Source organism: Neomonachus schauinslandi, chromosome 9, assembly GCF_002201575.2.
Source record: "Neomonachus schauinslandi chromosome 9, ASM220157v2, whole genome shotgun sequence".
Lineage (NCBI taxonomy): Eukaryota > Metazoa > Chordata > Mammalia > Carnivora > Phocidae > Neomonachus > Neomonachus schauinslandi.
In genome coordinates this window covers 108,530,023-108,557,283 of record NC_058411.1, presented here as the reverse complement: position 1 = coordinate 108,557,283, position 27,261 = coordinate 108,530,023, and the positions used below count along the sequence as shown (strand labels likewise).

Sequence of the window (27,261 nt, the reverse complement as noted above, 5' to 3'; positions counted from 1 at the left end):
TAAACCAGGGTTTCCCCCACTGACCACCACCAAAAAGTCAGCTACTATGAAACATTTTACCAGTACACCACTGGTTGAATCTGTTTTTCAACAGACTTTGTTGTGTCAACAGGGATTTCTAAATTCCCGTTTTTCAGTTTTGGACTTTTTCCCTGAAGTATTTTAACTTTCTATAGCCAATCATTTACAGGTCATTTTATTTAAGTCTCGGCTTTATAGTTGGTTTTTTTCCCCTCTGAGCAAATTATTATTTTTTTTTTAAAGATTTTATTTATTTATTTGAGAGAGAGAATGAGAAAGAGAGAGCACATGAGAGGGGAGAGGGTCAGAGGGAGAAGCAGACTCCCTGCCGAGCAGGAAGCCCGATGCGGGACTCGATCCCGGGACTCCAGGATCATGACCTGAGCCGAAGGCAGTCGCTTAACCAACTGAGCTACCCAGGCACCCTTCTCTGAGCAAATTGTTTACAAGTGTGAATCCCTGGGCGCCTGGGTGGCTCAGATGGTTAAGCGTCTGCCTTCGGCTCAGGTCATGATCCCAGGGTCCTGGGATCGAGTACCATATCGGGCTCCCTGCTCCTTGGGAGCCTGCTTCTCCCTCTGCCTCTCTCTCTCTCTCTGTCTCTCATGAATAAATAAATAAAATCTTAAAAAAAAAAACAAGTGTGAATCCCTTATTAGGCTTTGGTTTTACATTTGTTTACACAATTCCATCTATAACTACATGGCATGATTATAATTGCTGACTCTCCTGCCTCTTCTCTAATATTGATATAATTTAGCCTATGTAAGCTTCAGCATCATCATTCATAAAACTGGATTAATGGTGCATACTGCTCGTTTACTGGCGGGGAGTAGTAAAAGAAATAACACATGTAAAGAACTCTGCACAGTGCTTGGCACGTGGTAATATCTCAAAAACTTTTAGTTATCGTGTTATCACGGTGGTAGCAGGACATTGTGCTATGGGGCACATACACACACACAAGGGTGAGATGTGGTGCTTTGGTGAACAATATTTAGATCAATCCCTCTATAGCTTAGGAACACAAATTAACCGATGTTTGCTACTTGGTAGTTTAGATATTGGGGGTCCCTATGTAAGCTGATCACCTTGCTGGTAGAAAGACATCAGTTGAGAAATTATCATCCTACTCTCAGAATCACATGGGGGATTCCGTAGATCAGCAGACCAAGTTGATATTTCAGAGCTGTAAGACTGAAAAATATTGGCTACTTTATGCCGCCTTCTTCTCCTCAAACATTCAAAAGCCCTGTTTCCTGATTGCCCATCTTCCTTTTAACCGACGATCATAATTCATGAGAAAACAGAAGCAATCCAGTCAAGACCTCTTTCTTTGCCTTCCACTAACGATGCCAACCTATGTGCATCTGACCCTGTATTTTTTGCCTTCACTCGTGTTACTACAGAAGACGTGTCCAACCTCCTAGCTAAAGGATCACACCCTTTTCACCTTCTTTTTTTTTTTTTAAGATTTTATTTATTTATTTGACAGAGAGAGACACAGTGAGAGAGGGAACACAAGCAGGGGGAGTGGGAGAGGGAGAAGCAGGCTTCCCGTGGAGCAGGGAGCCCGATGCGGGGCTCGATCCCAGGACCCTGGGATCATGACCTGAGCCGAAGGCAGACGCTTAACGACTGAGCCACCCAGGCACCCCCCTTTTCACCTTCTTAAGGGTCTAACTCCTATACATGTCCCTCTTCTCTGTTTCCTCAGTCCTTCCCCTGGACTGGCTCATTCTCCTTCCAGCATACAAAAAAGTTTTAGTAGCTCCCACCTCTACTCTCCCAGCCTCTACTGATCTCACCTCTTTCCAGCTACTCTCCCCATTTCTCTGCTCCCCTTCACACCACATTGGTCATAGTCTCCCCCTCATTCCATCCATTCTCTTTGAGTCAAGTTTACTCAGCCTTCTCTCCCCCAAACTGATGGAAGCTGTTCTGTCATTAGCAGCATCCATGATGCCAAACCCAATGGTCGTTCATCTGTTTTCATGCTTTCCATCTTTTAGCGGTATTCAGCAGGGCTGGCCGTTGAAAAACCACCCTCCCCTGGCTGTTGCAGCACCACGCTCTGGGTTTCTGGCTGCCTTCTAGCCATTTCTTCTCCATCTCTTATGCACTGCCTTCTCTGCTTGCTTTCTAAATGTTGCAGGACCCACATCTTGGCCCTTGGCCTTCTTCTTCCATAATAGATGTCATCTGGTCCCATGGCCTTAAGCTCCATGTACTTGCCCATGATTCCCAAGGTTGTGTTTCTAGCCCCATCTCTCCAATGAGTTTCACTCTTGCTGTTTAGGCCGCCTATGTAATATCTCCCTTCTTGGCTCCTCAATGGGCAGCTCCAACCAGCTGACCAAAATAGAACCCCTGGCTTTCCCTTCAAAACATGGCTCCCAATGTCATCCCCATTCAGTAAACAGTATCTCCACCCATCTAGTTGCTTGATGTCTCCCTCTCCCTATCCAGTCTACCAGCAAGTCATCTTCATTTCTAGTCTGTATCCCAATCCTGTTTATGCCCTCCTGCTTTTCCTCTTAGTCAGTTATGATCAATTCTTTCCCTAGAAGCAGGAAGATTTTTTTCAGTATATAAGTAAGATCCATCATCCCCTGCCTAATTAGCTTCCTATTAGAAAAACTTAATTAGCTTCCTGTAAGAAAACAATCCAAAACCCTTACTTTGGCCTGCAATTTCTACTCATGTTGGCCCCAGGCTGCCTCTCCACACTGGTCTGGCTCATATTCTTCTCCCACTATGCTTCAGCCACCCTGGCCTTCCTTACCCTCCTCTAACATTGCCAAGCTGGACTGCCCCTAGGGCTTTTGCATTTGCTCTTTCGTCTGCCTGGCATGTTCTGCTTCCACATCTAAACTTGGCAGGCTCCTTTCTGTCATTCTGACCTTAGCTCAGTCACTTCTCCAACAAGAACTTCCTTGAGCACCCAGTCTACAGTAGCTTGTTCTCTAGCATGTTCCTTATGTCCACTATCTGCATTTATCTTGCTTACGTATGTTTACTTTGTCTCCTTCCCGCCACTCTTGCTGGAATCCAGCTCCATGAGAGCAAGCAGGTGCTTTGTCTGTCTCGTTACCCGCCGTTTCCCCCAAGGCTGCCTCACACATCACCTGTGACTAACCTGCGACTGCTGTGTGACTGAATAAACATTCTGGACACCCACAAAGGCATTTCTAAATACTACAATAGTAAGTATAGTTGAGGAGCCAGTCTGCTACATTGCTCACTGCCCTACATAGAAAGCCACACCCATGTGAGAAATTTATTATAGAATGCAACATCAGGAAAACTTTGCCTTGATGGAGAACTTGCTGTGCCTTTTCCTTTTCCAGTATTAGAGCTGTTACTGATTGTTCCCTGCTTTGTTTTGCCCTGGCTTTTAGGAAGCTGAAAGCCAAATTTCAGACTCAAGGACAGCAATAATAGTTGTTCTAATAGTAAACAAAAATTTTTCCTTCCTCAGATTCATTTCCTACTTTTGTTATGGGAAGTATGGTAATGACATTTGTTGTAATTCACTTCAATTTCTTTCTGGAGAGGTGTGATTTAAACAAAAGCACGTTAAAGCGTTAACATTTCTGCATAGGCTGGATAGCGTTGACCAGGATAAGGCGTGGTAGTGAATGGGGGCTTTCTGGCTTTAAGTCTTTTTTTAAATTTAATTTTATTTAAATTCAATTAATTAACAAATAGTGTATTATTAGTTTCAGAGGTAGAATTCATGTAACACCCAGTGCTCATGACATCTCATGCCTTCCTTAACGTCCATCACCCAGTTACCCCATCCCCCCATCCACCTCCCCTGCAGCAACCCTCAGTTTGTTTCCCATGATTAAGAGTCTCTTATGGTTTGTCTCCCTCTCTGATTTCATTTTATTTTTATTTTCCCCTCCCTTCCCCTATGCTCCTCTGTTTTGTTTCTTAAATTCCACAGATGAGTGAAATCATATGGTAATTTTCTTTGGTTGACTTATTTCGCTTAGCATAATCTCCTCTACTTCCACCCACGTCATTGCAAATGGTAAGATATCATTTTTTTTTTTTTGATGGCTGAGTAGTATTCTGTCATACCCAATGTTTATAGCAGCAATATCCACAATAGCCAAGCTACGGAAAGAGCCTCGTCTATCGACAGATGACTGGCTATAAGTGTTGATGTGGGAGTGTGAGCAGGTGATCTGCTGTGATTCATATTTGGAAATTCCCCAAGATTACTTCGGTTGGGGTTTACTTGCCTAATAAGAGCCCAGCCCTGTGGATGTTAGGGCTTTCAGGCTTATTTGCATTTGTTGGCCTGATGAGTGTCACTTCAGAGTTATAAGCTAAGAAGTTGATGGATCTTGGGAGTTTATTATTCTCTCAGAGCTCCATGGCTCAGTAGTGGAAGAAACATGCCTTTTAGCTTAGCTTTTAAATGCTGTGCCTTGATCTTTGGCGAATTCATGGACCACACCCTTTAAGGTTCAAAGGAACTATTCTTAATTGTTGTTTAGGTTAGGGACGGTTTTGAAGTTTGTGAAGCATAATACATACATGCTTCTCCCTAGCATGGTAGAATTAAAACGTAACTCTTTTGAAGTCTGGAATGTGTTGGTATTTTAGTTTATTAGTTATTTTATGTCTTTTGCTTGTGGCAACAGCATTCATAAAACAGTAATAAGGAAAGCATACATTGATCAATTATTACTGAAGATCTTTTGATAATTGTTATAAACCAGTATAGATGATGTAAAGAACATATATGTGGCTTATCCGTGAGGGCAGAATAGTGGACAAATCTCTCGGAATAAAGTATGCTTTTAAAACAGCCCTAATGGCTTATATCGATGTGGAATAATGATGTTGTGTGCAAGAATCATATCTTAATTAAAAATTTTCTCTCAAATCAGCATTGTAATTAAATATTACTTGCCAATTTGATACAAATTATATTTTCATTTTTATGATAATTTAAACATTGATGCAAGTAGTTTTAAAGAAGGGGCACGCAGGAAAATTTTTTCGCCAGCTACTGTTTTCCAGAAAGCAAAAGTCTGAGTCTTTTGGTAACCAAATCCATCCATCCATCCATCCATCCACCCATAAATCCTTTATGGTATTGTGCAAGGAACTAATTTTTAAGATTAACCTTTAAAATGCACATTTTATCTATACTTTATGGATTTAATTTTCACATAAAAATCAGCACTTACATAAAGATATATTAAATTGTAAAGATATTTTATGAAATAATTCCAAGTGGTACATTAAAATATATAATATACAATATTATATAACATAAAACATAATATATATAATAAACCATGTTTACATACAACTTTGTTAGAACATCTACATATCCAGTATGTTGCCTATAGCCTTCCTTTTGTCATAATTTAAACCACTATAGTCAACAGTAATTTTAATTTAAGCGATAATATGATCATTGTTAAATGTGCATCATAGGGGTGCCTGGGTGGCTCAGTTGGTTGGGTGTCTGCCTTTGGCTCAGGTCATGATCTCAGGGTCCTGGGATTGATCCCGCCTGGCTCTGCTCAGCGGGGAGTCTGCTTCTCCCTCTGCCCCTGCCCTCTGCTTGTGTGCGCTGTCTCTCTCTTTCTCTCTCTCTGTCAAATAAAAAAATGGAATCTTAAAAAATAATGTGCATCATAAATCTCGGGTCATTTACCAAGTACATTTGAACATGAGATTTACCTTGACTTATCTTGTCTGCAATGTTCTTTAATCAGGATGAGTAGCAAAGATTGGCACGTAGTAACTGGTGGTATACTAGTCACATAATTTACCAGTAATTTAGTTATTCAATGAAGAGTATTTACTAATACCTTGCCAGAAATTTAAAAGTCCCCCTGGAGATCCGGAAGGGGAAATTATAAGGAGGACAAGTAAAACTTTCATTTAAACTCTATGGAGATCTTCTTTATTTGCCATATTTTCAACTCAAAAGCAAGAAGCTTATCTACTCTACTTATTCAGGAGTGCTGGAATCTTGGGAGTCTTTTGGCTCATTGTGCATATCCTGGTATCCTAGCTAAGATAAGAAAACTCAAAGGTCCAGGAAAGTTTACTATGGAGTCAGACAATTACTGATCCCTGAACCAAATTCCTTACATTTATCTGGGCTCCAGGATGAGTAAGACAATTTTAAAAGAGGCAATCAAGAGCCTCTGCCGTTGACCCATGCACATGCAGGGCCATCGATCTCATTAACGTGAAGCCAACAGTATTTCTAGAGTTCATGTAATCAAGACTTGATAACGAAAGTTCATTTTCAGCAAATGAAACAGGTTGGTCTTTTTTTTTTTTTTAATATATATTAAACCTGAATTCAAAGAAATAACTGAGTATTCCAACTGCTTTTAGGTGTAAGCTCAATTATGGAGAGGAAGTTCCTGACCATGTCCCTCCCTGCTTTTTGCTCTTTCAGTATTGAAACCAATGACACACTTGGCGTGTCATAGGTGGAAGGCAGTCTGTAAATGCCACAGAGGACAGAGAGAGAGAGATGGAAAGCAGCCCTCCTTGGGAGATAGCTAGCAGGCTTAAGATTGCTAGACTGGAGCACAAAACAACACTCCATGGGAGAAATTAGAGAAGGTTCTATAAGAGGGATTGACATCCCTAGAAGTTTTTAAGCTGAGTAATGAAGAAAACGCACACAAGTGCCTATGGTGCAGAAGCTATCCCTTCTTCCCACTTTTCTTCTTCCCACTCTAGTTTTCTAGGATGGAGTCATCGGAGAGCTCACTAGAAATGCAGACGGTTTTTAAATGAGTGCCAAAGATGACCTATTTATTTTTTAAAAGCTCTTATGCAATGCGTTTTAGTTTTGAATGTGGCAAGAGACCAGGGTGTGAGAACTGCCTGAGGCCCCGCATTCCTGGTGCTGCAGTAGGAGTTGTGGCTGGGGGTGCCCTTCCTCGTGACCCCGTGGCCACACGTGGCTCTGGCAGTTATTGCCCTGGCATCTGAGCTGGGAGACAATTGTTCCCTCCAAGGACTTACTGACGGGCTTTGTTGGCCAGGTTCCCTAAGCGACCAGGAGCAGCCAGAAGCTCTACAAATGAAGAGGGAAGTCATTGGACGCGAAGTTCATAACCGGGGCTTGTCTGGAAGATCTTCCTGTTTCAAAAGGGATCTTTTTATGTGTATGTTTCTGATTTTGTGTGTCAGTTCTTTATTCTTCTTCTAAGGAATGGTCTTTGTCATCTTGTTGCCATTATCATCAGATTATTATCAGTGAGCATCTCCCGACTGTACTCTCTTAACTGCTCTGGCTGGTCCCCTGGGTATCCTCTTTCCCCTGGCTTTCCTTCTCACCTGTGTGCACGCACTGAAGCTCCGTCCAACCTTGGGTACCATCTCTTCGAGAAAACTTATTTCCTGCTCTTTTCCTTCCCTGCATACCATCCGTATCTGCCATCCTACTCTACAGGTCCGTGAGTAGTCGTTCTTCAATTGAGCTTTGTTGCCCAGTCTAGAACACAAGTTCCCTGACAACAGGGGCCGAGGGATAGAGGTGGTAAGGAGACTAACTTTGCCCTTTTGTATTATTTGAGGTTTCTTTACATTGTGCATGTATAACCTATTAAAATAATCGTTAAAATTTCATTTCTTCCTTGTTTTATAAATTATAATACAGAAGCAAAACAAAAACTTTCATACAGATTCAGTATGGTAACAAATAAAAATCCATGTAGGTTTGATAAGTGCCTTTTGCTCTGCAGGGAAGATAAAAATAAACGATGGTGATAATAGTTAACAAAACCAAACCAAACCTGTCTGGCTGAATGCTAATAATAGTGACTTTACTTCATGTGGGGGGCTTCCAGATCAATATAAAAAGCCCTACTCCATATTCAAACCACTGCTATTTACTTAGCTGTTCTCAAATGGGAATAAGCAGACATCAGCTATCAAGTTTCTAGCCTGGAAAAAATCCATAAAGGCCACTGGACACAGACACCATGGGGACATCATGCAGACAGTTCATAAAAATAACTTGCCCAACATTTTTGGAAACTGATGCAAGCTGGACTTGTGGCTCTGTCTGTTTCCTTGACTTTATGCAGTAACAACAGAAAAGAAGCCAGTTACCAGGGCTATGAGAACTTGGATGCTACAGAAGACAGCCAGTACTCACAACAGGGGGAGTACCAGTCCTGCATCACATGAATACACGGAACAAACAACCATAATTCACTTGAAAAGAATACATCAATTCACTCAGAAATATTTATTGAGCACTTACTATATGTCAAGGATTGAAGGGAATTCAAACATATATCGGTTATTCCTGGTTTTAAGGAGTTTGAAGTCTAGTAGTGAAATAATGCTTGTTCAGAACTTACGTATTAGTATCCTATGAGATTTACAGTTGAGCCATTTGGAAGATGGAGACATCACTTTCAGTGGAGTGACCAGAGAAGGCTCTATTAGAAAGGAGGGCACTTGGAACAGATTTATGATTAAAGAGACCTTTTATTAAGCTATAACATACACACATAAAAGTGTACATATAAAGACTATAGGCTAACTGAATTTTCACAAACTGAACACACTGGTTCCATAACCAGCACTCTAGTTATGTAACCAGATGGATTAGTACAGTACTCCAGAAGCCCTCTTCCAATCCTTCCTGGAGGGAGTAGGATTTTTTTTTTTTTTAAAGATTTTATTTATTTATTTGAGAGAGAGAATGAGAGACAGAGAGCATGAGAGGGAGGAGGGTCAGAGGGAGAAGCAGACTCCCTGCTGAGCAGGGAGCCCGATGCGGGACTTGATCCCGGGACCCCAGGATCATGACCTGAGCCGAAGGCAGTCGCTTAACCAACTGAGCCACCCAGGCGCCCAGGGAGTAGGATTTTGTTAGATGAATGTAGGTAGAAAATGACTGGAGGAGGCCTCATAAAGATGTGGAAATTGAAAGGCATGACCCATGTTTGAGGAATGGCTGGAAGAGTAATTTGTTTGGATTGCCAGCTGGAGAACAGGTTTGGGTCCATGTTGTAGAGCCTTAAATGCCAAGTAAAGGAGTTAGATTTTATTCATTAACTGCTGAAAGTTTTTGAGCAAGGGCGGAATATTTTGTAAGACTTTTGATGATGACTGGTAATTTACTGGTGATGGGAAAGGTGAGACTGAAGGTTGGGTGACTGGTTGGGAAACTTCTATAATATCCAGATATGGGATAATTTTGGCTCTGCAGTGGTAGGTGAGGACAGAGACACAACTGTCCACAGACATTATAAGCAGCCACCAAAACCTGAAGGGCTGTGGATCTTGAGGAAGGAGGAGGGGTCAAGAAAATTTCCTTTCATAGAACTAATCAAGACAAAATTTAATAATTTTCTCAGGTAGTTCATTGTTATTTACTTTTTTGTTAAGGGCTAACACAGTCTTTGAATGCTGCCTCTCCGAGAAAGCTCTGAAAAAAATTTTTTTACAGTATGTATTTATTTATTTATCCATTTTGGAGAGAGAGAGAGAGAGAGAGAGCTAACACAAGTAGGGGGAGGGGCAGACAGAGAGGGAGAGAAGTAGACTCCCTGCTAAGCACAGAGCCCCACACTGGCCTGGATCCCACAACCCTGAGATCACAACCCAAAGGGAAATTAAGAGTCGGTTGGGGGCGCCTGGGTGGCTCAGTCGTTAAGCGTCTGCCTTCGGCTCAGGTTATGATCCCAGGGTCCTGGGATCGAGTCCCACATCGGGCTCCCTGCTTGGCAGGAAGCCTGCTTCTCCCTCTCCCACTCCCCCTGCTTGTGTTCCTGCTCTCGCTATCTCTCTCTGTGTCAAATAAATAAAATCTTTAAAAAAAAAAAAAAAAAAGAGTTGGTCGGTCATTTAACTGACTGAGCCACCCAGGCGCCCCACTTACAGTTAATTAAATAAAACCTTGAGTTACTCTAAGGAAACTCCAAAGAAAGCAACTGACCTTTCAAAGAGAATCCATTGTTAGAAACATGGACTGTTTGTCTTTTCAAATGGGTGCATGCTAGAATAAATATTTTGCTGTGAAAAACTGACTCCAGCCAAGAGTTTTGAAGACATAATGTTAAAAGCAAATTATTGGGTGTTGCTCATCAGCCTGTTTCTTCATCCTTCCTTTAAATGATTCTCATTAATCCCAATTTCTGGGCAGGATGAATTAACTAATTAGCTTTAATGTATTTCTACAGAAAATAAAAAAATTTCTTGAAGGAAAGGCCATGATATGTTTTCCTTTGACAACTTTTTATATCACTTTGGCTATGTGGGTCATTTTTTAAAAAAAATAAGTTAAAGTATCAAATTAGGCTTTGCTTCTTCCATCAGGTCATCTTCGAAACCCTTAGACTGGAGAACTTGGCTATCTATGTTGTCTCCTAGCAACTGAGGCAAACTCTGCATACTTCAGTGGTATTACCTGTTTTATTGTTTGCCTTACACACTAGATCGTAAGCTTCCTGGATGCAAAGGACATATTATAGTTATCATTTTTCCTCTGGTAACTAGCATTGTATAGTACTCCTTAAACATATGTGTAGGTGGAACAAATGAATGAATGGATTGGATTGTCTATTTCGAAGAGTTGTGATGATTAAACAAAATGAGATGATGTCTGTACAGACTGCTGTTAAAGACATCTAATAGATATTAGTTAAATATTCTTTTGGGGGGGAGGGCAATTATAGCTAAGAACCAAGAAATGTATTATTATCCGAGTTAATTTATAAACTTTTAGCTAAAATAGTATTATTGAAAGCCTAGATTCTCATTGAGCCACACTTTTTTTTTTTTTGAGGCATACAAATTAATTCAGTAGATTAAGTAGGGAATACTGCAGCAGGAAGGGAAGATCAAGTGGGAAAGCAAAAAGTATAGCAGAATGTGACCATATGGAAAGCGCTAGACCTGTTTCCTCTTTTGTCTTTGGCACAGCACAAAGGGCTCCAGGTATACTTATGTTTGTTTTTCACAAATTTTGTCTCTCCTTCTTTTTACCACTGTCTTTACTACTATATTTTACTGATGCTCTCCCCATCCCCCCATACCATCTCTTTCTCTCCAAAGCAGCAGGTTCTTCACTCATCAAATAATTATTGACCATCTAAACATTTACTGTAATGTCTTTCAAAGTATGTTCTTAGTTGTATGTTCTTCCATAGCGCCAGCACCTTATTCCTTAGAGGTTGTTATTTGTTTCCGGAGTTTTGGTGCGTGTTGTTTCCAGGCACTAGGATTTGTGTAGTAAAATATCGGCGGATGCAAGGGAAGTTGAAAGCTGTTGTGTGTCCTTCCTGGGACCAGAGGAAAGGAAGGGAACTTAATTTGGGAAAGAGCACGTGGGTAGGAGGGGGGTGGGTTCGGCCAAGACGAGAGCGGGTTTTGCTTGGACCCCACGCTCTCTTTAGAGCTGAGACTCCATCATTAAAGTAGGCTGGCACCGGTGGCCTGGAGCCTGGATCTCCCGTCCGTCCCTGCCGCGACCGCTCACCTCCCGCACTCGCGCTGCTGAAGTTCCAAACTTTTCCTCCCGCAGGGAAAGGAAGGGTGTTATTAAGTTTGAAAGGGAAGTCCCGCCCCCTTCCCGGATTCCGATTGGTCAGTTCCGGCCCCACCCCCTGCAGGGCCGCGGCAGGATTGGCTGCGGGAGGGAGCCCCGCCGCAGGCCGGGGAGCGGTGGGCAGCCGGGAGCCCCCAGGTGGCAGGTGGGGCCGGGATCGCCGGCGCCGCCTCCTCCGCCTACCCGAGCGCTAGTACCCCGCACACTTGAAGATTCGCGCGCGGCTCGGGCGCGCTGCGCCGCCGGGAGCCGGACTGCGAAGACTTGGCCATGAAGAGCCTCAAGTCCCGCCTGAGGAGGCAGGACGCGTCCGGCCCCGCGTCGTCCGGCGCCGCCGCCACCGCCAGCGCGGTGAGTCCCGCGGCCCGTGCGAGTCCCGGGCTGCCGGCGCTGCCCTCCCGAGGGTCGCGGGGTCCTGTGCTCGGAAGCGCGCGCTGCCTTCCTCAGCCTTCCCTCAGCCGTCCCGCTCCGTCGGCCCGGGGACTCCTCCCTGGGGCCGGGACTGGGCGTCGGCGCGGAGACCCTGGGGACCCTCCCCGTCGCCGGCCCGGCGCAGCACCCGCCCCTCACCCCCAGGTCTCCGAGCTCCTGGGAGAAACCCCGGCGCTCCGGGGTTCAAGGGGCCTCCCTCCTCCATCCCGGCTTTCTGGGTTCCCCCCTACGCCCGGCGACCCGGCCCTTTCCCTCGCTCGGGGTTGGCCCGGCTCCCCACGCGCGCTCTGTCGGGCCGGGCCCGCGGGGGCCAGACAGGGGACTCGCACCCCGCAGTCCGGGTGGGCGGGGCAGCGGACTCCGCGCCAGCCCGCCGCTCTCCGCACCCTCCGTGGGTCCGGGACTCGGAGGCTGGCGGGCCGGGCCCGGCCGGGGAGGGGGGCGTCGTGGGCTGGCCGCTGTCGTTAAATGACTCCTGGGAAGTGGGGAAGTTTGATTTCTGAGGAAGGCAGACGGAATCGGGCGTCGATGAAGACAAAGCCCCGTGGGTGGTGATCCTGGAAGCGGTGGTGAAACTGGGAAGTTGGTTGTCCTGTGGGGCCGAGTTTCACCTGTGGGACAGATCCGTGTGGGGCAGGCATTCCGTGTTCATCTGCCACCCGGCCTCCGTGTGCACGCTAAGAAGCACTCAGGCCCTAGACTCTTTAGTTGGCAGATCAGAAATCTTGAGAAACAGCCTGACAGCAGATGCTGGGGATTTAGATAATTTGGCACGTCAGAAGAATGGCAATATCATCAGCATTCTATATTATTAAACGTTACTTAAAAAGTCGTGAAGAGTCAGAAACGTAGATGAGATGTGATGCTCACACTGCCCAGTTGCCCATTTGGAGTAATTAAAAAGGACCTTTATAGTTTTGCACAAATTTTACCAAATGATTATATATGCTTTTTATGAGAATACTAATTAATCGCTTTTGGTTATGAGTTAATTCAGAATTGTGGCTTTCTCTCCGCCTCTTTCTGGGATGATTCTACTTAGACTTAACAGGAAATTGTGGCAAAACTAGGCTCTTTAATTTCCAATAAAAAAAGGAAAGCTATAGATGGCATGATATTTGATGATTTGATGTTGTTTAATAAAGCGTGAAATTATTTTATAAGCACATAGGAGAGATTACTTTGTTTCACATTGTTTTTTAGATAATAATTGACAAATGTCATTTAGTGATGTCAGAGGTCACTGTAGTTGAGTTAAAGATTCAACTTTTTGGTAGTGCAGGTTGTGTTTCAGCTTTATAAAAGATAGCTTTTTTATATTTATTTGCTGTATTTTCCCATTTTCTTTGGCTTGCACTACAGATTCACATTCCACTTGGAGGGTTTTTATACCTTAATTTTATCTTGTTTTCTCTTCTAGAAATGCAGAGTATTTAATTGTTATTGCTATTATCAACATGCCAGTTTGCATTTTATACATTTGGAACATAAACTGAGCATTCTTTTTCTTAAAATAGCATAAAAATCAAGAGAAATACATAGTATAAAAAGGTAGAAGCTGTCTGCTTAGAAAACGTGAACATCTCTGTTTAAGTTAAATATTAGAATAAATTTTGTAAAATATTTAAATGAAAATAATTGAGGTCATGACTAATAAAACCAAACCAAGATAGAATAAAATGAATGTACTGAGAAGTAGGTCCCTTTTGCTCTCAACCTATACCATAATCCCTAATGTCAGATTTGGTCACATGTCTATGTATTCTTGGTGTTACCAGTTGCTTGCATGTTCCTCCAGAGAGAGTTTAGCATATACAAGCAAATATGAATATAAATATTCACCCATTATGAGAATGGTAGCACAATGTACTTGTTGTTCTATATCTTTTTTTAAAGTGTAAATAATTAGGCCCATTCAGAGCATCTCCCTTCAAATCCTTGCTGTAATATGCAATGATGAATCAGCCTGTGTACATTTCAAGTTTGTGTATGTGTGCGTCTGTGTGTATGTGTGTGTACACTTGTGGGATCAGTTCCTAAAAGTGGAATTGCTGGGTTAAAGGATATGGTGCATTTGTAATACTGAAGAATGTTGTTAAATTTCCTTCATGTACCCAATGTGTGAGCAATTACTTTTTCCATGCTTTTAAGAGCCCACTGCATGTTCTTTTTTTTTCATGAAGAGCTTATCCTTTCCATTTTTCTATTGGGTTGTTGATTTTTTAAATTCATTTGTATGTACTCTATATCAAGGAAATTAGCCATTTTAATATGAATAATATGTTTTCTTAATTGGTTGTCTTAGGATTTTGTTTATGGTGGCTTTTGCTATGCAGAAAGTGGTTATTTTTATGCAATTGAATTGGTCAACCTTTTGTGACTTTTCGGTTTACATTACATCTTGGCCTTTCTCCTCTGCAATATTAAACAAAAAGAAAAAAATCCCATCTTGCTTCTTTTAGTTTTTTAATTTGTTTCATTTTTTAACATTTAAGTTAAATGTTTGATCCATATAAAATCTTATTCTGGCATAAAGTAAGGGGCATATATCTTGTTTTTTTTTTCCTCCCCCATGGTTACCTAATTTGAATCTGAAAGCAGGCATTTTAATTATCATGGAAATAATCACAGTATGCTCTGCACAACTTTGAGGAAAAAAATCTTAAATGTGTATTTCATAAATATTTTTTTCTTGTTTAAGCTTATGTATCTGAAAGAGATGCATTAACAATAGACTGAGGTATATGAGTATTTTATGGTATGTGAAATATAGAATCTTAACATGCTAAATTATATGTAGAAAAAATCATTTAAAATATTCTAAATAGTACCATGGTTATAAATACGCCAGTGAGTTTAGAGTTCACTCAACAGAGGTTATGTTTATACACATATACATAAATGTAGTTCATAATTATAAACTGTGGGCAAAATACAGTTGAGAGTTTGTCCTGTACTAGCTGAATCTGGAGATAGCTGCCTCTTACAATCATAAAATAAGACTATTTTTGTTGTTGACATTTATCTTAATCACTAAATTGGAGCTTCAGATTTCTGAAAGGGATAATTAAATGACTAAATGCCATTTCAAATCTAGTCAATTATATATGCAATTATATGTACAATTATGTATACAATTATATGTACAGTGAGAATAGGCTATTCCGTTTTCACCTAGTTCAGACTAGGAAAATTGAGTAATTAAAATTAAGGGGCTATATTTCAAGAACTAGTAGATGTACTGCAAATAAATATTGTAAGCAGACATTTTGGAAGGGGGTTCCACTTAAACTGTACCTACATTTAACATTTGTAGTGGAGTAAATGCTTGATTGTTAAAGTTATCTCTGATATGGGAGGCTCTGTGGTTATTTTTGCTGCCATTTCTCTAGGCTACTCTGATTTTGGAACAGTGAATTCTATAAATGAGCAACCAAATATGTTCTAAAACATCTTGTTAATGTCTCAGGACCCTGAAAAAATATTGGTATTTCTAAAAACATTTAGAGTTACAAATATAGCAACTGAAAAATATCTTCAAAAAGATTCCTTTGGTTCCCACTAAGAACAGAAGTTTGAGATGTTTGGGGAGCCTGAATGGCTCAGTTGGTTAAGTGTCCAACTCTTGATTTCAGCTCAGGTCATGATCTCAGGGTTATGATCTCAAAGTCGTGAGATGGACCCCTGCATTGGGCTCCCTGCTAATCGAGATTCTCTCTATTCCCACCCCCAACCCTGCTTTCTTGGGCCCATGCACGTTTTCTCTCTCTCTCAAATAAATAAATCTTTAAAAAAAAAAGAAGTTTGAGATGTTTAGAAAGCATAAAGGATTATGTTTTGTCTCAGTTGTGATTTTGAAAATGAGGGTTTTGTGTTTTCCTCTTAGGGTTTGGAGTATGTTTGAAAAGATGTTAATATTATTATAACAATGACTTTGGGGTAATGTAAATAAGATCATAGATTGTTACATTTAAACTCATGATACTTAACTGAGCACTGTTTACTCAATTTCGTTAAAGATGCCAACCTTTGATTAAAAATGTTTAACTTAAAGTTTTATTCAGACAGTTTCCTAGGGTTAGTTTCCCTGCATTGTATTTCTTGTGGTTCTTGAAGGAAGAAGCCCTGTTTTTATACTTTTGATGTCAACCCCAGGTCATCATGGTGATTTGAATTGCTGAATTTTATTATAATACCAAAGCAGAATGGTTGAGTTGCTTTGGTACATCTTTTGGTACACAGTGGGTCCAAGAACTTAAATGATGAATAGTTAACAATTTAAATTCTTTTAATAAGAGTGGAATAGTGATTGTATATCTATATTGTGCATGATACGTATTTTCAAATTTAAAATTATTAGCTCAGGAATTGGACTTGGTAAGCAGGTACCTTATTTAATTTGGAAAACATTTATGGAACACATAAGTTAGACTTAAAAATGAATTAATAATTAGGTCTTTTGTGAAGAAATAGGTAATTCCAAGTTGGAAGCAGAAAATGTGCAAGTTGAGCCTGGAATCCTTTGTCCCCCTAGAAAGCAAGGAGGCTATCAAAGATTAGGACTCAGGAGCCAACTTGAAGAGGTTCCCACTTGACCCGCAATGGGACGGTTCCATCATCAATAAGGATAATATGACAGTGTACCAAAATCTTTAAATCTGTGAATTCATAATAATGATTACAAAAAAGGGAGAAAGTTGTTACTTTTGGAGGATGCTAGGGAGCCGATATATTCTTTTAAGAACCAGAAAATAAAAACAAAGAAAGAGGTATTATGCTTTTCCTGAGGCTAACCAAATATTCGATGAGAGAAGTTTCTCTTTTATGCAAAGTGTTTTATCCCAGCTAATAGAGGAAGAAGGGAGACAGAATTAGTATATCACAATTTTACACCTCCTAATGAATTGATAGATCTAGGGCAAAGACAGTGATTATCATTGGCTACTAATGTCTCAAAAAGAACGAAAACCAGATGTAATTTATCTCCTGATGGAAATATTCATTACTGCCTATGAATAGTCTTGCCAAAAGAACCAAACCTGAATATGATAGGCTTCTAGATCTTAAATCCATTTAACAGAAAACACAGGGATGGAGGAACATGGGGATGCAATGGATGTAATTATGATCTTGGGAAGCTCTTAGAACAAATGGCCTAGTTTCTTCAAAAATAAATTATAAGAAGAAAAAAATAGAGGAGAAATCTGGAGATTAAAAGATTTAGGAGACATATTAACCAATTGTAATGATAGACTTCATGTAGACCTTTGATTAATAATAAAAATAGGGGCGCCTGGATGGCTTAGTCAGTTAAGCATCTGACTTCTGCTCAGGTCATGACCTTGCAGCCCTGGGATTGAGCCCCGCGTCAGATTCCATGCTTTGGGGGGCGTCTGCTTCTTCCTCTCCCTCTGCCCCTTCCCCTGCTTGTGCTCTCTCTCTCTCTCTTTCAAATAAATAAAATCTTTAAAAAATAATAAAAAAGTAGTTTATGACAGTTGAGGAAATGTAAACACCACCTGGATATGTGATGGCTTTGTGGAATTATTACCTAAAAAGATTTAAATGTGACAGTGGTAGTAATGTGGTTATGTTTGCAAAGCCTTTTTATCTTTCAGAGAAACACTTAGAAGTATACTATTTATGGATGAAATGACATGAAGTCTGGGATTTGTTTCCAAAGAATCCGTGAGTGAGTGGGTAGGAGAAGTGAGTAGGGGAGGTATAGTTGAAATAGGATTGGTCATGAATTAATTGTTGTAGTTGACTGGTTCATGATACTATTGCATTTACTTTTTGTGATGCTATTGTATTTTGTATACGTTCAAAAATTTCTGTAATAAGAAAAATCTAGTCCCAGCCTTCAAATTTTTTTTTTTAAAGATTTTATTTATTTATCTGACAGAGAGCGAGAGAGACAGCTAGAGAGGGAACACAAGCAGGGGGAGTGGGAGAGGGAGAAGCAGGCTCCTGGCTGAGCAGGGAGCCTGATGCGGGGCTCGATCCCAGGACCCTGGGATCATGACCTGAGCCAAAGGCAGACGCTTAACGACTGAGCCACCCAGGCGCCCCAATAGCCTTCAAATTTTTAAGAGAGCTAAACAAAAAATAATAATACCTTATGTTAAAAGCCATCTATGGAGGTGTATATAAATTGCTGTGGGAGTGCAGATGTGTAGGGTGGGATCAGGGAGGAGGCAGGAAGGTGAAGTTGAGCCTGGGCCAGATGGACACTTTGAAGGGCTTTCTAGGCAAGAGAACAGCAAGTGCAGTGGTGTGGAGCTGTGAAATTATAATAGTGCTCTGAGGGAGCACCAGTTTGGAAAGGAACTTTGGTGTTATGGTAGGGGCTGGTGCAGATGAGGTGTGGATGAGAATTTCAGTCAGCGTAAGGAGCTGGAGGGGGCAGGTAGGGGTAAATAGTTGAAGGAAAGCTTTTCCTTTTTTTTTTAAGATTTCATTTATTTGAGAGAGAGAGAAAGCATGAGGTGGGGAGGGTCAGAGGGAGAAGCAGACTCCTCGCTGAGCAAGGAGCCCGATGCGGGACTCGATCCCGGGACTCCAGGATCATGACCTGAGCCGAAGGCAGTCGCTTAACCAACTGAGCCACCCAGGCGCCCTCCTTTTTGTTTTTTTAACCTGAATTAAAAATTTGGATTCCTTGACAAGTTTAAGTCCTTGTTCAGAGAGATTTCTGACTGGAGTGGGTAAAGTTTCATCTAAAGAAATTACTCTGTTGGTGAGGTAACAGGTTCACCTTTCTTTTCCCTTTCTTCCTAGAATTAGCTAATAGCCAGCAACATTTTATTCTTATCAGCCCTGTTTAATTTACAGTCGAATGCTTGGAGAAGAAATCTATACCCCAAAATTTTAGATTTAAACATTATAACTCATGTGTTTCATCTCTATCATAATGGAGGACTTAAGTATCCCGTTAGTAATCATGCAAACATTTGCCCTGACACCTAAGGAATATAACAAATGGTTGAAAATTTCCACCTGCCTGAGCTTATTTGTGCAAGAGCAATCACATTGATTTCTGTAGGGAATTTAATTTGCCAAAAAATGACGACTGAAATGCACTTACCGAAATTGTAAATAGAAAGGTGGGATAATACACGCTTATTGCCTCATTTTTTCTAAATCATAAAATAATTAAAAGCTTTATATAGCTTTCCTCTTCTAGGCTTAAATATATAACACAAAAATACAAGAATAAATTTACCTGTTCGTTGTCACAAAACGGTTTTGTCTTTTGGACTTTTGTTATCCTCAGAAATCTTGAATATTACTGATGCTGACTAATTTATTCCCGAATGGTATAGTCTCCAAAATGATGTGCAGAAGATGAACCGATATAGTTGAGTTACTAAAGCTCTGGCAAAAGATGAAATATGATGAGCTGTACTTATATAAGCGAATCAGACCTGCTAAGTGCCCTTGAGAGAGAGTAAGTGTATGACTGAACCAGTCAATCTAAATGGCTGTCTATTGTTTTAACACCCGCCCCCCCCCCAGCATAAAGGTCACACATGTTCAGTGTAGAAAACAAAATGCAGTTGAAGGTAAAGAATAAAACAATTCACCATGCCATGCCATAAACCACTGCTTATGCTCTTTTTATTTATTTATTTATTTATTTATTTTTAAAGATTTTATTTATTTATTTGACAGAGAAAGACACAGCGAGAGAGGGAACACAAACGGGGAGTGGGAGAGGGAGAAGCAGACTCCCCGCTGAGCAGGGAGCCCGATGCGGGACTCGATCCTGGGACTCCAGGATCATGACCTGAGCCGAAGGCAGTCGCTTAACGACTGAGCCACCCAGGCGCCCTGCTTATGCTCTTTTTAAAGTTTCCAGATTGCCTCTTTGTTGTTCAATCAGCATTTAATTACCTTGATGCCACAGTAATTATATATGTATAATTTTTTAAATCGTATTTGATTCTAATAACCCTCATATTTCAAATTATAAGTAATTTGAAATGATTTGAGCAGATATGAATGTCCCATTAGAAATACTAAGCAAATGCTAGTGAATTACTTAAAAAGAAATTACTTATAAGAAATCCAAGTGCCAATAGCCAATATTTATTGAGTATGTATGCCCCATTATTGTTCAGAGTGCTTTACCTTAGCTTACTTAACCTTCACAGCAACGCTAAGAAGTGGGTACCATTGCTATCATTTTATAGACAAAGTTAAATAATTTACTTGCCTAAAGTGCCATAGTTAGTAAGTGAAGATCAGGTAGCCTGACTCTGGAACCCATGTTACTAACTATTGTCAACTGATAGAATTTCAAATTTAAAGCTATAGCCTTTGTATCTTGAGCCATATAACAAAGAAAATTGGAGGGAGGGGTATTTAGGGGGAAGGAAGGCCTTTTATGTTAAGTCTCAAAACCAATTTGTGTTCCTTCCAGCAGTGTATAAAATTGTTGCATTCACTACACCTTTCCAGTAATATGATTTAGAACGTATTTGTCAACTTGACTGGAAGAAAAAATGAGCTTTAACAAAGTATAGCTTTAATCTGTGTTTTTGATTACTAGGGAGTGTGGACATATTTCTATGCTTATTGCCACTTTCACTTCTTATTTTAGGAACTGTTTGTTCTTTGACCATTTTCTCCTTTTATTACCTTGTTCATGTTGATCTTTAAGGGTTTTACATCTTTTTTATTTTTTTTTAAGATTTTTTATTTATTTGCGAGAGACAGAATGAGAGACAGAGAGCATGAGAGGGAGGAGGGTCAGAGGGAGAAGCAGACTCCCCGCTGAGCAGGGAGCCCGATGTGGGACTCGATCCCGGGACTCCAGGATCATGACCTGAGCCGAAGGCAGTCCCTTAACCACCTGAGCCACCCAGGCGCCCTACGTCTTTATTTCTGCTACTTAGTTTATTTTAGCTTTGAGCGTAGTGCGTGTCTCACTATAGCTATGTTGTGTATGTTTTATATACTTAATTTTGTGGTAATTGATACATTAAGACTGTTGGCTATTTTATATTCACTGTGGACTGTAACTAGTGGTATAAAAGCCTTTAATTTGTCCCATTCAACTTTTGTCTTGAATTCTACTTTGTCATATTATCTGTGATATTCTTACCCTTTTGCCTTTTTGCTTTTGTGTGTGTGTGTATTTGCCCAACATATTATCCTACCATTCATGGTTTTAAATATTTAGGAGGATATATGGGTGAAACAAGTGTTGAGAATCCAGTAGAACTGAAAATTGTGGGCTTACTATCTGGAGACGCGCATGCACAAGTGTGTACCATAGGGTATATACGTTTTTTGGGTGGGGATATGTTTTTAATATTGACCTTATTGATATGTTGTCAAGATTTGACATTACCTCTGTGGTAAGGTTTTCCCATTCAGGTACACAAATAATTATTTTTTTCAATCTCAGTGACTTTTGGTTCATTTTTTTTTTAAACCAGATTGTGACATTATTAAAGAGAGGGAAGAGGGGAAGAACATATACATCATGCTTTCTAAACTAAAACAGTGAATGTATAATTTTTCTTCTAGCTTGTCTTTGTTATTCCATGATTTTCTCATTTGCAGGGTACTTACCCTGTGCAGAGGTTGGGGGTACCTAGAAAATGAGTCTCCATCGGGGACGCCTACTGGCTGTAGTTGGGTTCTAGAGAGGGTATTAGGCACTGATCTTTTCAACCCTGTAAGGAAGGAAGAGCCCACAAACACTTGCTAATTTACATGTGAGAGATGTTTTTAATAAGAGATCTTTCTATGATTCATCTTTTTTTTTACGGTTGGATTCTTTTTAAAAATTAACATTTTATATTTAAAAAAGCACTTTATGAAATAGAAACAACATTTGTGGCAGTGGCTAAATAGATAAATGTGGAAAATGGAGTGTTTTCTCAACCTTAGAAAAGCCAAATTGTGGGCCAAAGAATGTCCATTCATAGCTCTTGCAACCGTGCCTGGGGCAGTATGGAGGCAGAGCAGTGTGTCAACCCACTTGGGTTTGAGTCTTGCTGCCCCTTTGTGACCCTAGGCAAGTTACTGAAATATATTTGTTTCCTCATTTGGAAAATGGGATTAATAATTATAGTTAAGAACTCAATAAATGTTAGTTCTCGTTATTACTAACTGAAAAATCTCACCAAGGGTCTTTCCATTTTTATCCTTCATAACCAGATGAACAGCAGTCTTTCCTGATCTTTTCCTTTCCAATTAATACATGCCTTTGTAGACTTTTAGATCTAGATCTTCAAAAGACTATCTGCTGTAGCCTCTTGCCCCAAGAGGTGTCTCTGTATTTCATTTGTTAAAAAAAAAATGTTTCCTGAAGGCCTAGGCTAAGCCTGAGGGAATGAGAAGATGAGGAAGATAAGAGGCTCAAAGTATGAGTTTACAAAGTCATAACTGCTGTGACAGGGGAGTGTTCTCAGTGCTGATCCAGTCTGGGGCTGAGGAGTCTGTGAAGGTGTGTTTTTTTTTTTTTTTTTTTTTTTTTACCAGGATGAGCTGCTGTTGCTGTTTTTTAAAAAAGTTGAGGTGAGATTCACATAAAATTAATCACTTTATTTTATTTTATTTTTATTTATTTATTTATTTATTTTAAGATTTTATTTATTTATTTGACAGAGAGAGACACAGAGAGAGAGGGAACACAAGCAGGGGGAGTGGGAGAGGGAGAAGCAGGCTTCCTGCGGAGCAGGGAGCCCGATGCAGGGCTCGATCCCAGGATCCTGGGATCATGACCTGAGCCGAAGGCAGACACTTAACAACTGAGCCACCCAGGTGCCCCTTTATTTATTTATTTTTAAAGATTTTTATTTATTTTTTGACAGAGAGAGACACAGCGGGAGAGGGAACACAAGCAGGGGGGGTGGGAGAGGGAGAAGCAGGCTCCCTGCCGATCAGGGAGCCCGATGTAGGGCTCGATCCCAGGACCCTGGGATCATGGCCTGAGCCAAAGGCAGAAGCTTAACCAACTGAGCCACCCAGGCATCCCTATTTTATTTTATTTTTTAAAAAATATTTTATTTATTTATTTGAGAGAGAGAGCAGGAGCAGTGGGGAGGGGCAGAGGGAGAGGGAGAAGTAGACTCCCCGCTGATCAGGGAGCCCGATGCGGGACTTGATCCCAGGACCCTGGGATCATGACCTGAGCTGAAGGCAGACCGCTAAACTGACTGAACCACCCAGGCGCCCCTAAAATTAATAATTTTAAAGTGAACAGTTCAGTGGCATATAGCATGTTCACAATGTTGCGTAACTATCATCTCTGGTTCTAGAACATTTTCATCACTCCAGAAGGAAACCCTGTACCCATTAAGCAGTTGCTTATGTGATCCAAGGAAGGATGAAGTTGCTCTCCAAGGGAACAGCAAGAGCAAAGGCATGGAGCGAAGAGTCAGGAGTTGGGGGAGAGTGCAGTTGGTTTGTCAGCTTAGATTTGGTGAACCCTAGAATAATAGGCAAGGGCATTGAGTAGGAGATAGGCAAGAGGGGAAGTTGGGGCTAAATCTTGGAATGGCTTAAAATACCATATTTTCAGAGTGTTGGACTTTGTCCTGCGTATTCAGAAGTTGGGAATCACAGGACCAAATGTGTTTTGGATGGATTACTTGGTAGCTCTGTTTAGGATGTTGAAGGGCTCAAGCTTGGCAGCGGATGGATGGTATATTAGGCTGCTGCCGTAGTTTAGGCAGGAATTCGTGAGGACTGGAATTATTCTGCAAGGGATGGAGAGGAGGACACCGTGAGAGAAATTGGTATATGAGCCCCAGAGAAGTTGTGACTTGTCAAAGTCACACAAGGTCAACAGATAAGAGCCCCTGCCTGCTGTCCTGGAGCGAGTCCCACTAAGCCGTTTGGGCGTGATGCAGTGTGCTGGAGATGCAGTTCCCGACTGGAGGTAATTGTGTGCTAGAACACCACCTGTGTCTTCTTGTATGGTAGGAAGTTAGCTTTGTTTTAACGTGCACTTGATATATAACCAGTTTGGATGCATAGCTCAATGTTCTGATGATGTTTGCAAAAATATTTTTGAAAGTTTAACTTATGATGCTAATAATCATCGTAAGCACAGATTCTGAGCACATATCTAATTTGTTTTCTCCAACTTTTATTATGAAAAATTGAAATCTAAAATTAGAAAGAATAGCACAGTGAACCAGGATCTGCCTGCTCACTACCTAGATTCAACAGTTAACATTCTACTGCATTTGCTTTATCTATAGTATGTATATGTATATAAAGATAGAAAATATATACACATTTTTCATTGAGCCTTTTGAAAATAAGTTGTAGACATTATATTTTACCTTTAAATACTGTAGCATCCATCACTTAGGAATAAGACATCCCACTTATCTATAATATAATAGTGATATTTTGAACTGTAACTTTTATTTATAGATAAGGAAACTCAGGCATTATATGACTTATGAGGTTGAAGGAAAATTGGAAGAAATAATGTCTTCCAATTCCTTAGAATCCTTTATCTTACATTGTACATGGTGATACTCTCAAATTTTAGTAATATTAATGCATTATTATTATTATTTTTAAAGATTTTATTTATTTATTTGACAGAGAGAGACACAGTGAGAGAGGGAACATAAGCAGGGGGAGTGGGAGAGGGAGAAGCAGGCCTCCTGCCGAGCAGGGAGCCCGATGTGGGACTCGATCCCAGGACCCTGGGATCATGACCTGAGCCGAAGGCAGATGCTTAACGACTGAGCCACCCAGGCGCCCATTAATGCATTATTTTGATGATTTTTATCACGTTCCTGAAACGTTCCTGCTAATGGTTAATATTCTTTTAAAACGATTTGCTTAAAAAACACTGGAAGAGCAATATATTTATTTAGAAGGAAACTGGATGAAGGACAGGAAGAAAAGGGGGTCTTAGTGGTCGTCCGGGATGTGGAAATTATTTCTTAAAGATGAACATCTCTAGGGAAGGAGCAGTAATAAAGGGGTGGGGGCAGGTGGGAAGAGGAGGTTGGTGTGCAAGCACAGCTGAAGGCGGGTGTGAGGACTTGTGCTCTGCCTGTCCAGTCTCTAGACTGAGCCAGGGGTCAGGGCTTTGGTGCTGGCTCCTCCTCTTGAACCTTCTCTTAGTTTTCTTATGTTGGGCTTCTTTTATTTCTCTCTTCAGGCTCCAGGCCCCACTGTCCCTGCTTGCAGGCTGATTCTGAATGATCTGGAACCTTAGAAGGAGCTGCCAGTAGACTGTCCTTGTGCCTGTGAGGTGTATACACCTTATGCGGTGAATAGACCATACTTTGAGAAATGCTCAATTTCAGTATTCTGCCACTAAGTAAATACTTTCCTGTTTGTGGAATGATTTTTTTTTTTAAAGATTTTATTTATTTATTTGAGAGTGAGAATGAGAGAGCATGAGAGGGGGAGGGTCAGAGGGAGAAGCAGACTCCCCGCCGAGCAGGGAGCCCGACGCGGGACTCGATCCCGGGACTCCAGGACCATGACCTGAGCCGAAGGCAGTCGCCCAACCAACTGAGCCACCCAGGCGCCCCTGGAATGATTTTTTTTTTAAACTTCCCTTTATAGCTAAGAATGATAATTTGTTGAAATTGTTAATTAAATAATTATTCACTCATTAAAATTGCAGAATGCACATTTAAAAAAATCATACATTCTTTAAGTATTTACTGTATCCCAGGCCCTGCATTGCCTATGGAATGTTAACACAAAATTCAGTGTATATTCAAGATTATTTGGAGTTTTTTTTCAGTTCCTTTTCTCTAAGCTTAACTATCACCTGGAATTATATTTAAGAACATAATACCATTTTTGGATGGACAGTAGGTTCTTGAAATACTTAAATAGCTTATGTGAACATGTAAATTACTAATGTGTCCAATATTTTATTTGACTACTAAATAAATATTCTAGTTTAGAATATTAGATACATGGCCATTTGTTTCTTTTGTATTTCTTGTAGCTTTGGGTTTCTTATATTGGTCTATTTCATAAGAATTTTTATAAAAATCAGTGCTTTTCTTTGACATAAATTATTCTATGATTTTACTTTTCCTTGTGTAAATAGAAGGAAAATGCCACGCAATTTTAGAAGCATCTTTCGTTTTAGTGTCCATACCATTTGAGAAGAGATATTCTGTAGGCAAAAGATCAGGAATAACAAGATGTCAGAAAATCTTGGTTTGAGTACAGGCACTGCTATTGAAGAACTCTGTGACCTTGGGCAAATTACTTTTTTTTCCCTTTTTTTTTTTAAAGATTTTATTTATTTGTCAGAGAGAGCACAAGCAAGGGGAGCGGCAGGCAGAGGGAGAAGCAGGCTCCCCGCCTAGCAAGGAGCACAATGCGGGACTCGATCCCATGACCCTGGGATCCATGACCCGAGCCGAAGGCAGCTGCTTAACTGACAGCCACCCAGGTGTCCCTTTGGCAAATTACTTTTAAGTTTCAATTCTTTCTCTTGTAAGATGGGGATAATACTTGCCTTTCTACCCTACCAGAGATTTTAGGTACTAAAAAGAATGAAAACATTTTGGAAGCTGTAGAACAATATAAATAGAAATTTAAGCAGTGGTTATTATCTGTCAGTTAAAATATTACAATAGTTTTTTTTAAGTGTACCTAAAGTTGTACTGATCCAATTCTGAAAATATAGAAGATGTTGCTCACATCTTGATGAGGTGAAGAGTCAACTTTATTATTTATTTGTAGAATGGAAAGGTCTTCTGAATTCTAATTTGAATTGCTTTTCCTATTAATTGCACGAGTGGAGAATAAGAAGAGTACAACTTTTGTTTTCGTACAAAGGAGTTTTGAGTTGGTTAGCTGAATAAAAACACACTTGAGAGGGAAAAATCTTTGTAAGGTTACAAAATGCATATTTTTCCCCACTAAACTTTCATTGTAGAGTAGCACAATGCATGAGAACCTTGCAAACTGTGGAAAACATGACACTGTGCATTTGATAAGGGTTGAAGCTATGGCTAGTATTTTATATTTATGGCTGTTAGGAGCTTCTCATTCCATGGTGTCATTCACAGCTATCAATGTGTTCTTTCTATTGGTTAGTACCAATAGGCAGAATCCTGGCTTATTTTGCTGGAAACCAGTCTTTGGAATTCTGTTGAGGGACATTCTGTCAGCTTGTATATTTGCCACTGTGTAAGTTATAATTACTCAGACTAAACGTTTCAACAAAATTCAGTTCCACCAATATTTAACAGACTTTTTTTTTTTTTTTTTTTGGTCTT

At 40.5% G+C, this 27,261-nt stretch overlaps 1 protein-coding gene across 1 annotated transcript in view; it reads left to right on the top strand.

The window, feature by feature from the left end:
• The first annotated feature begins 11,689 nt into the window (after positions 1 to 11,689).
• UACA (uveal autoantigen with coiled-coil domains and ankyrin repeats) overlaps positions 11,690 to 27,261 on the top strand; it is a 94,739-nt gene continuing 79,167 nt past the window's right edge. Inside the window, exon 1 of the mRNA XM_044917758.1 lies at positions 11,690 to 11,938. Within this exon, the coding sequence (XP_044773693.1) occupies positions 11,858 to 11,938 (81 nt within the window). The 5' untranslated portion in view covers positions 11,690 to 11,857. The remainder of the gene's footprint in view (positions 11,939 to 27,261) is intronic.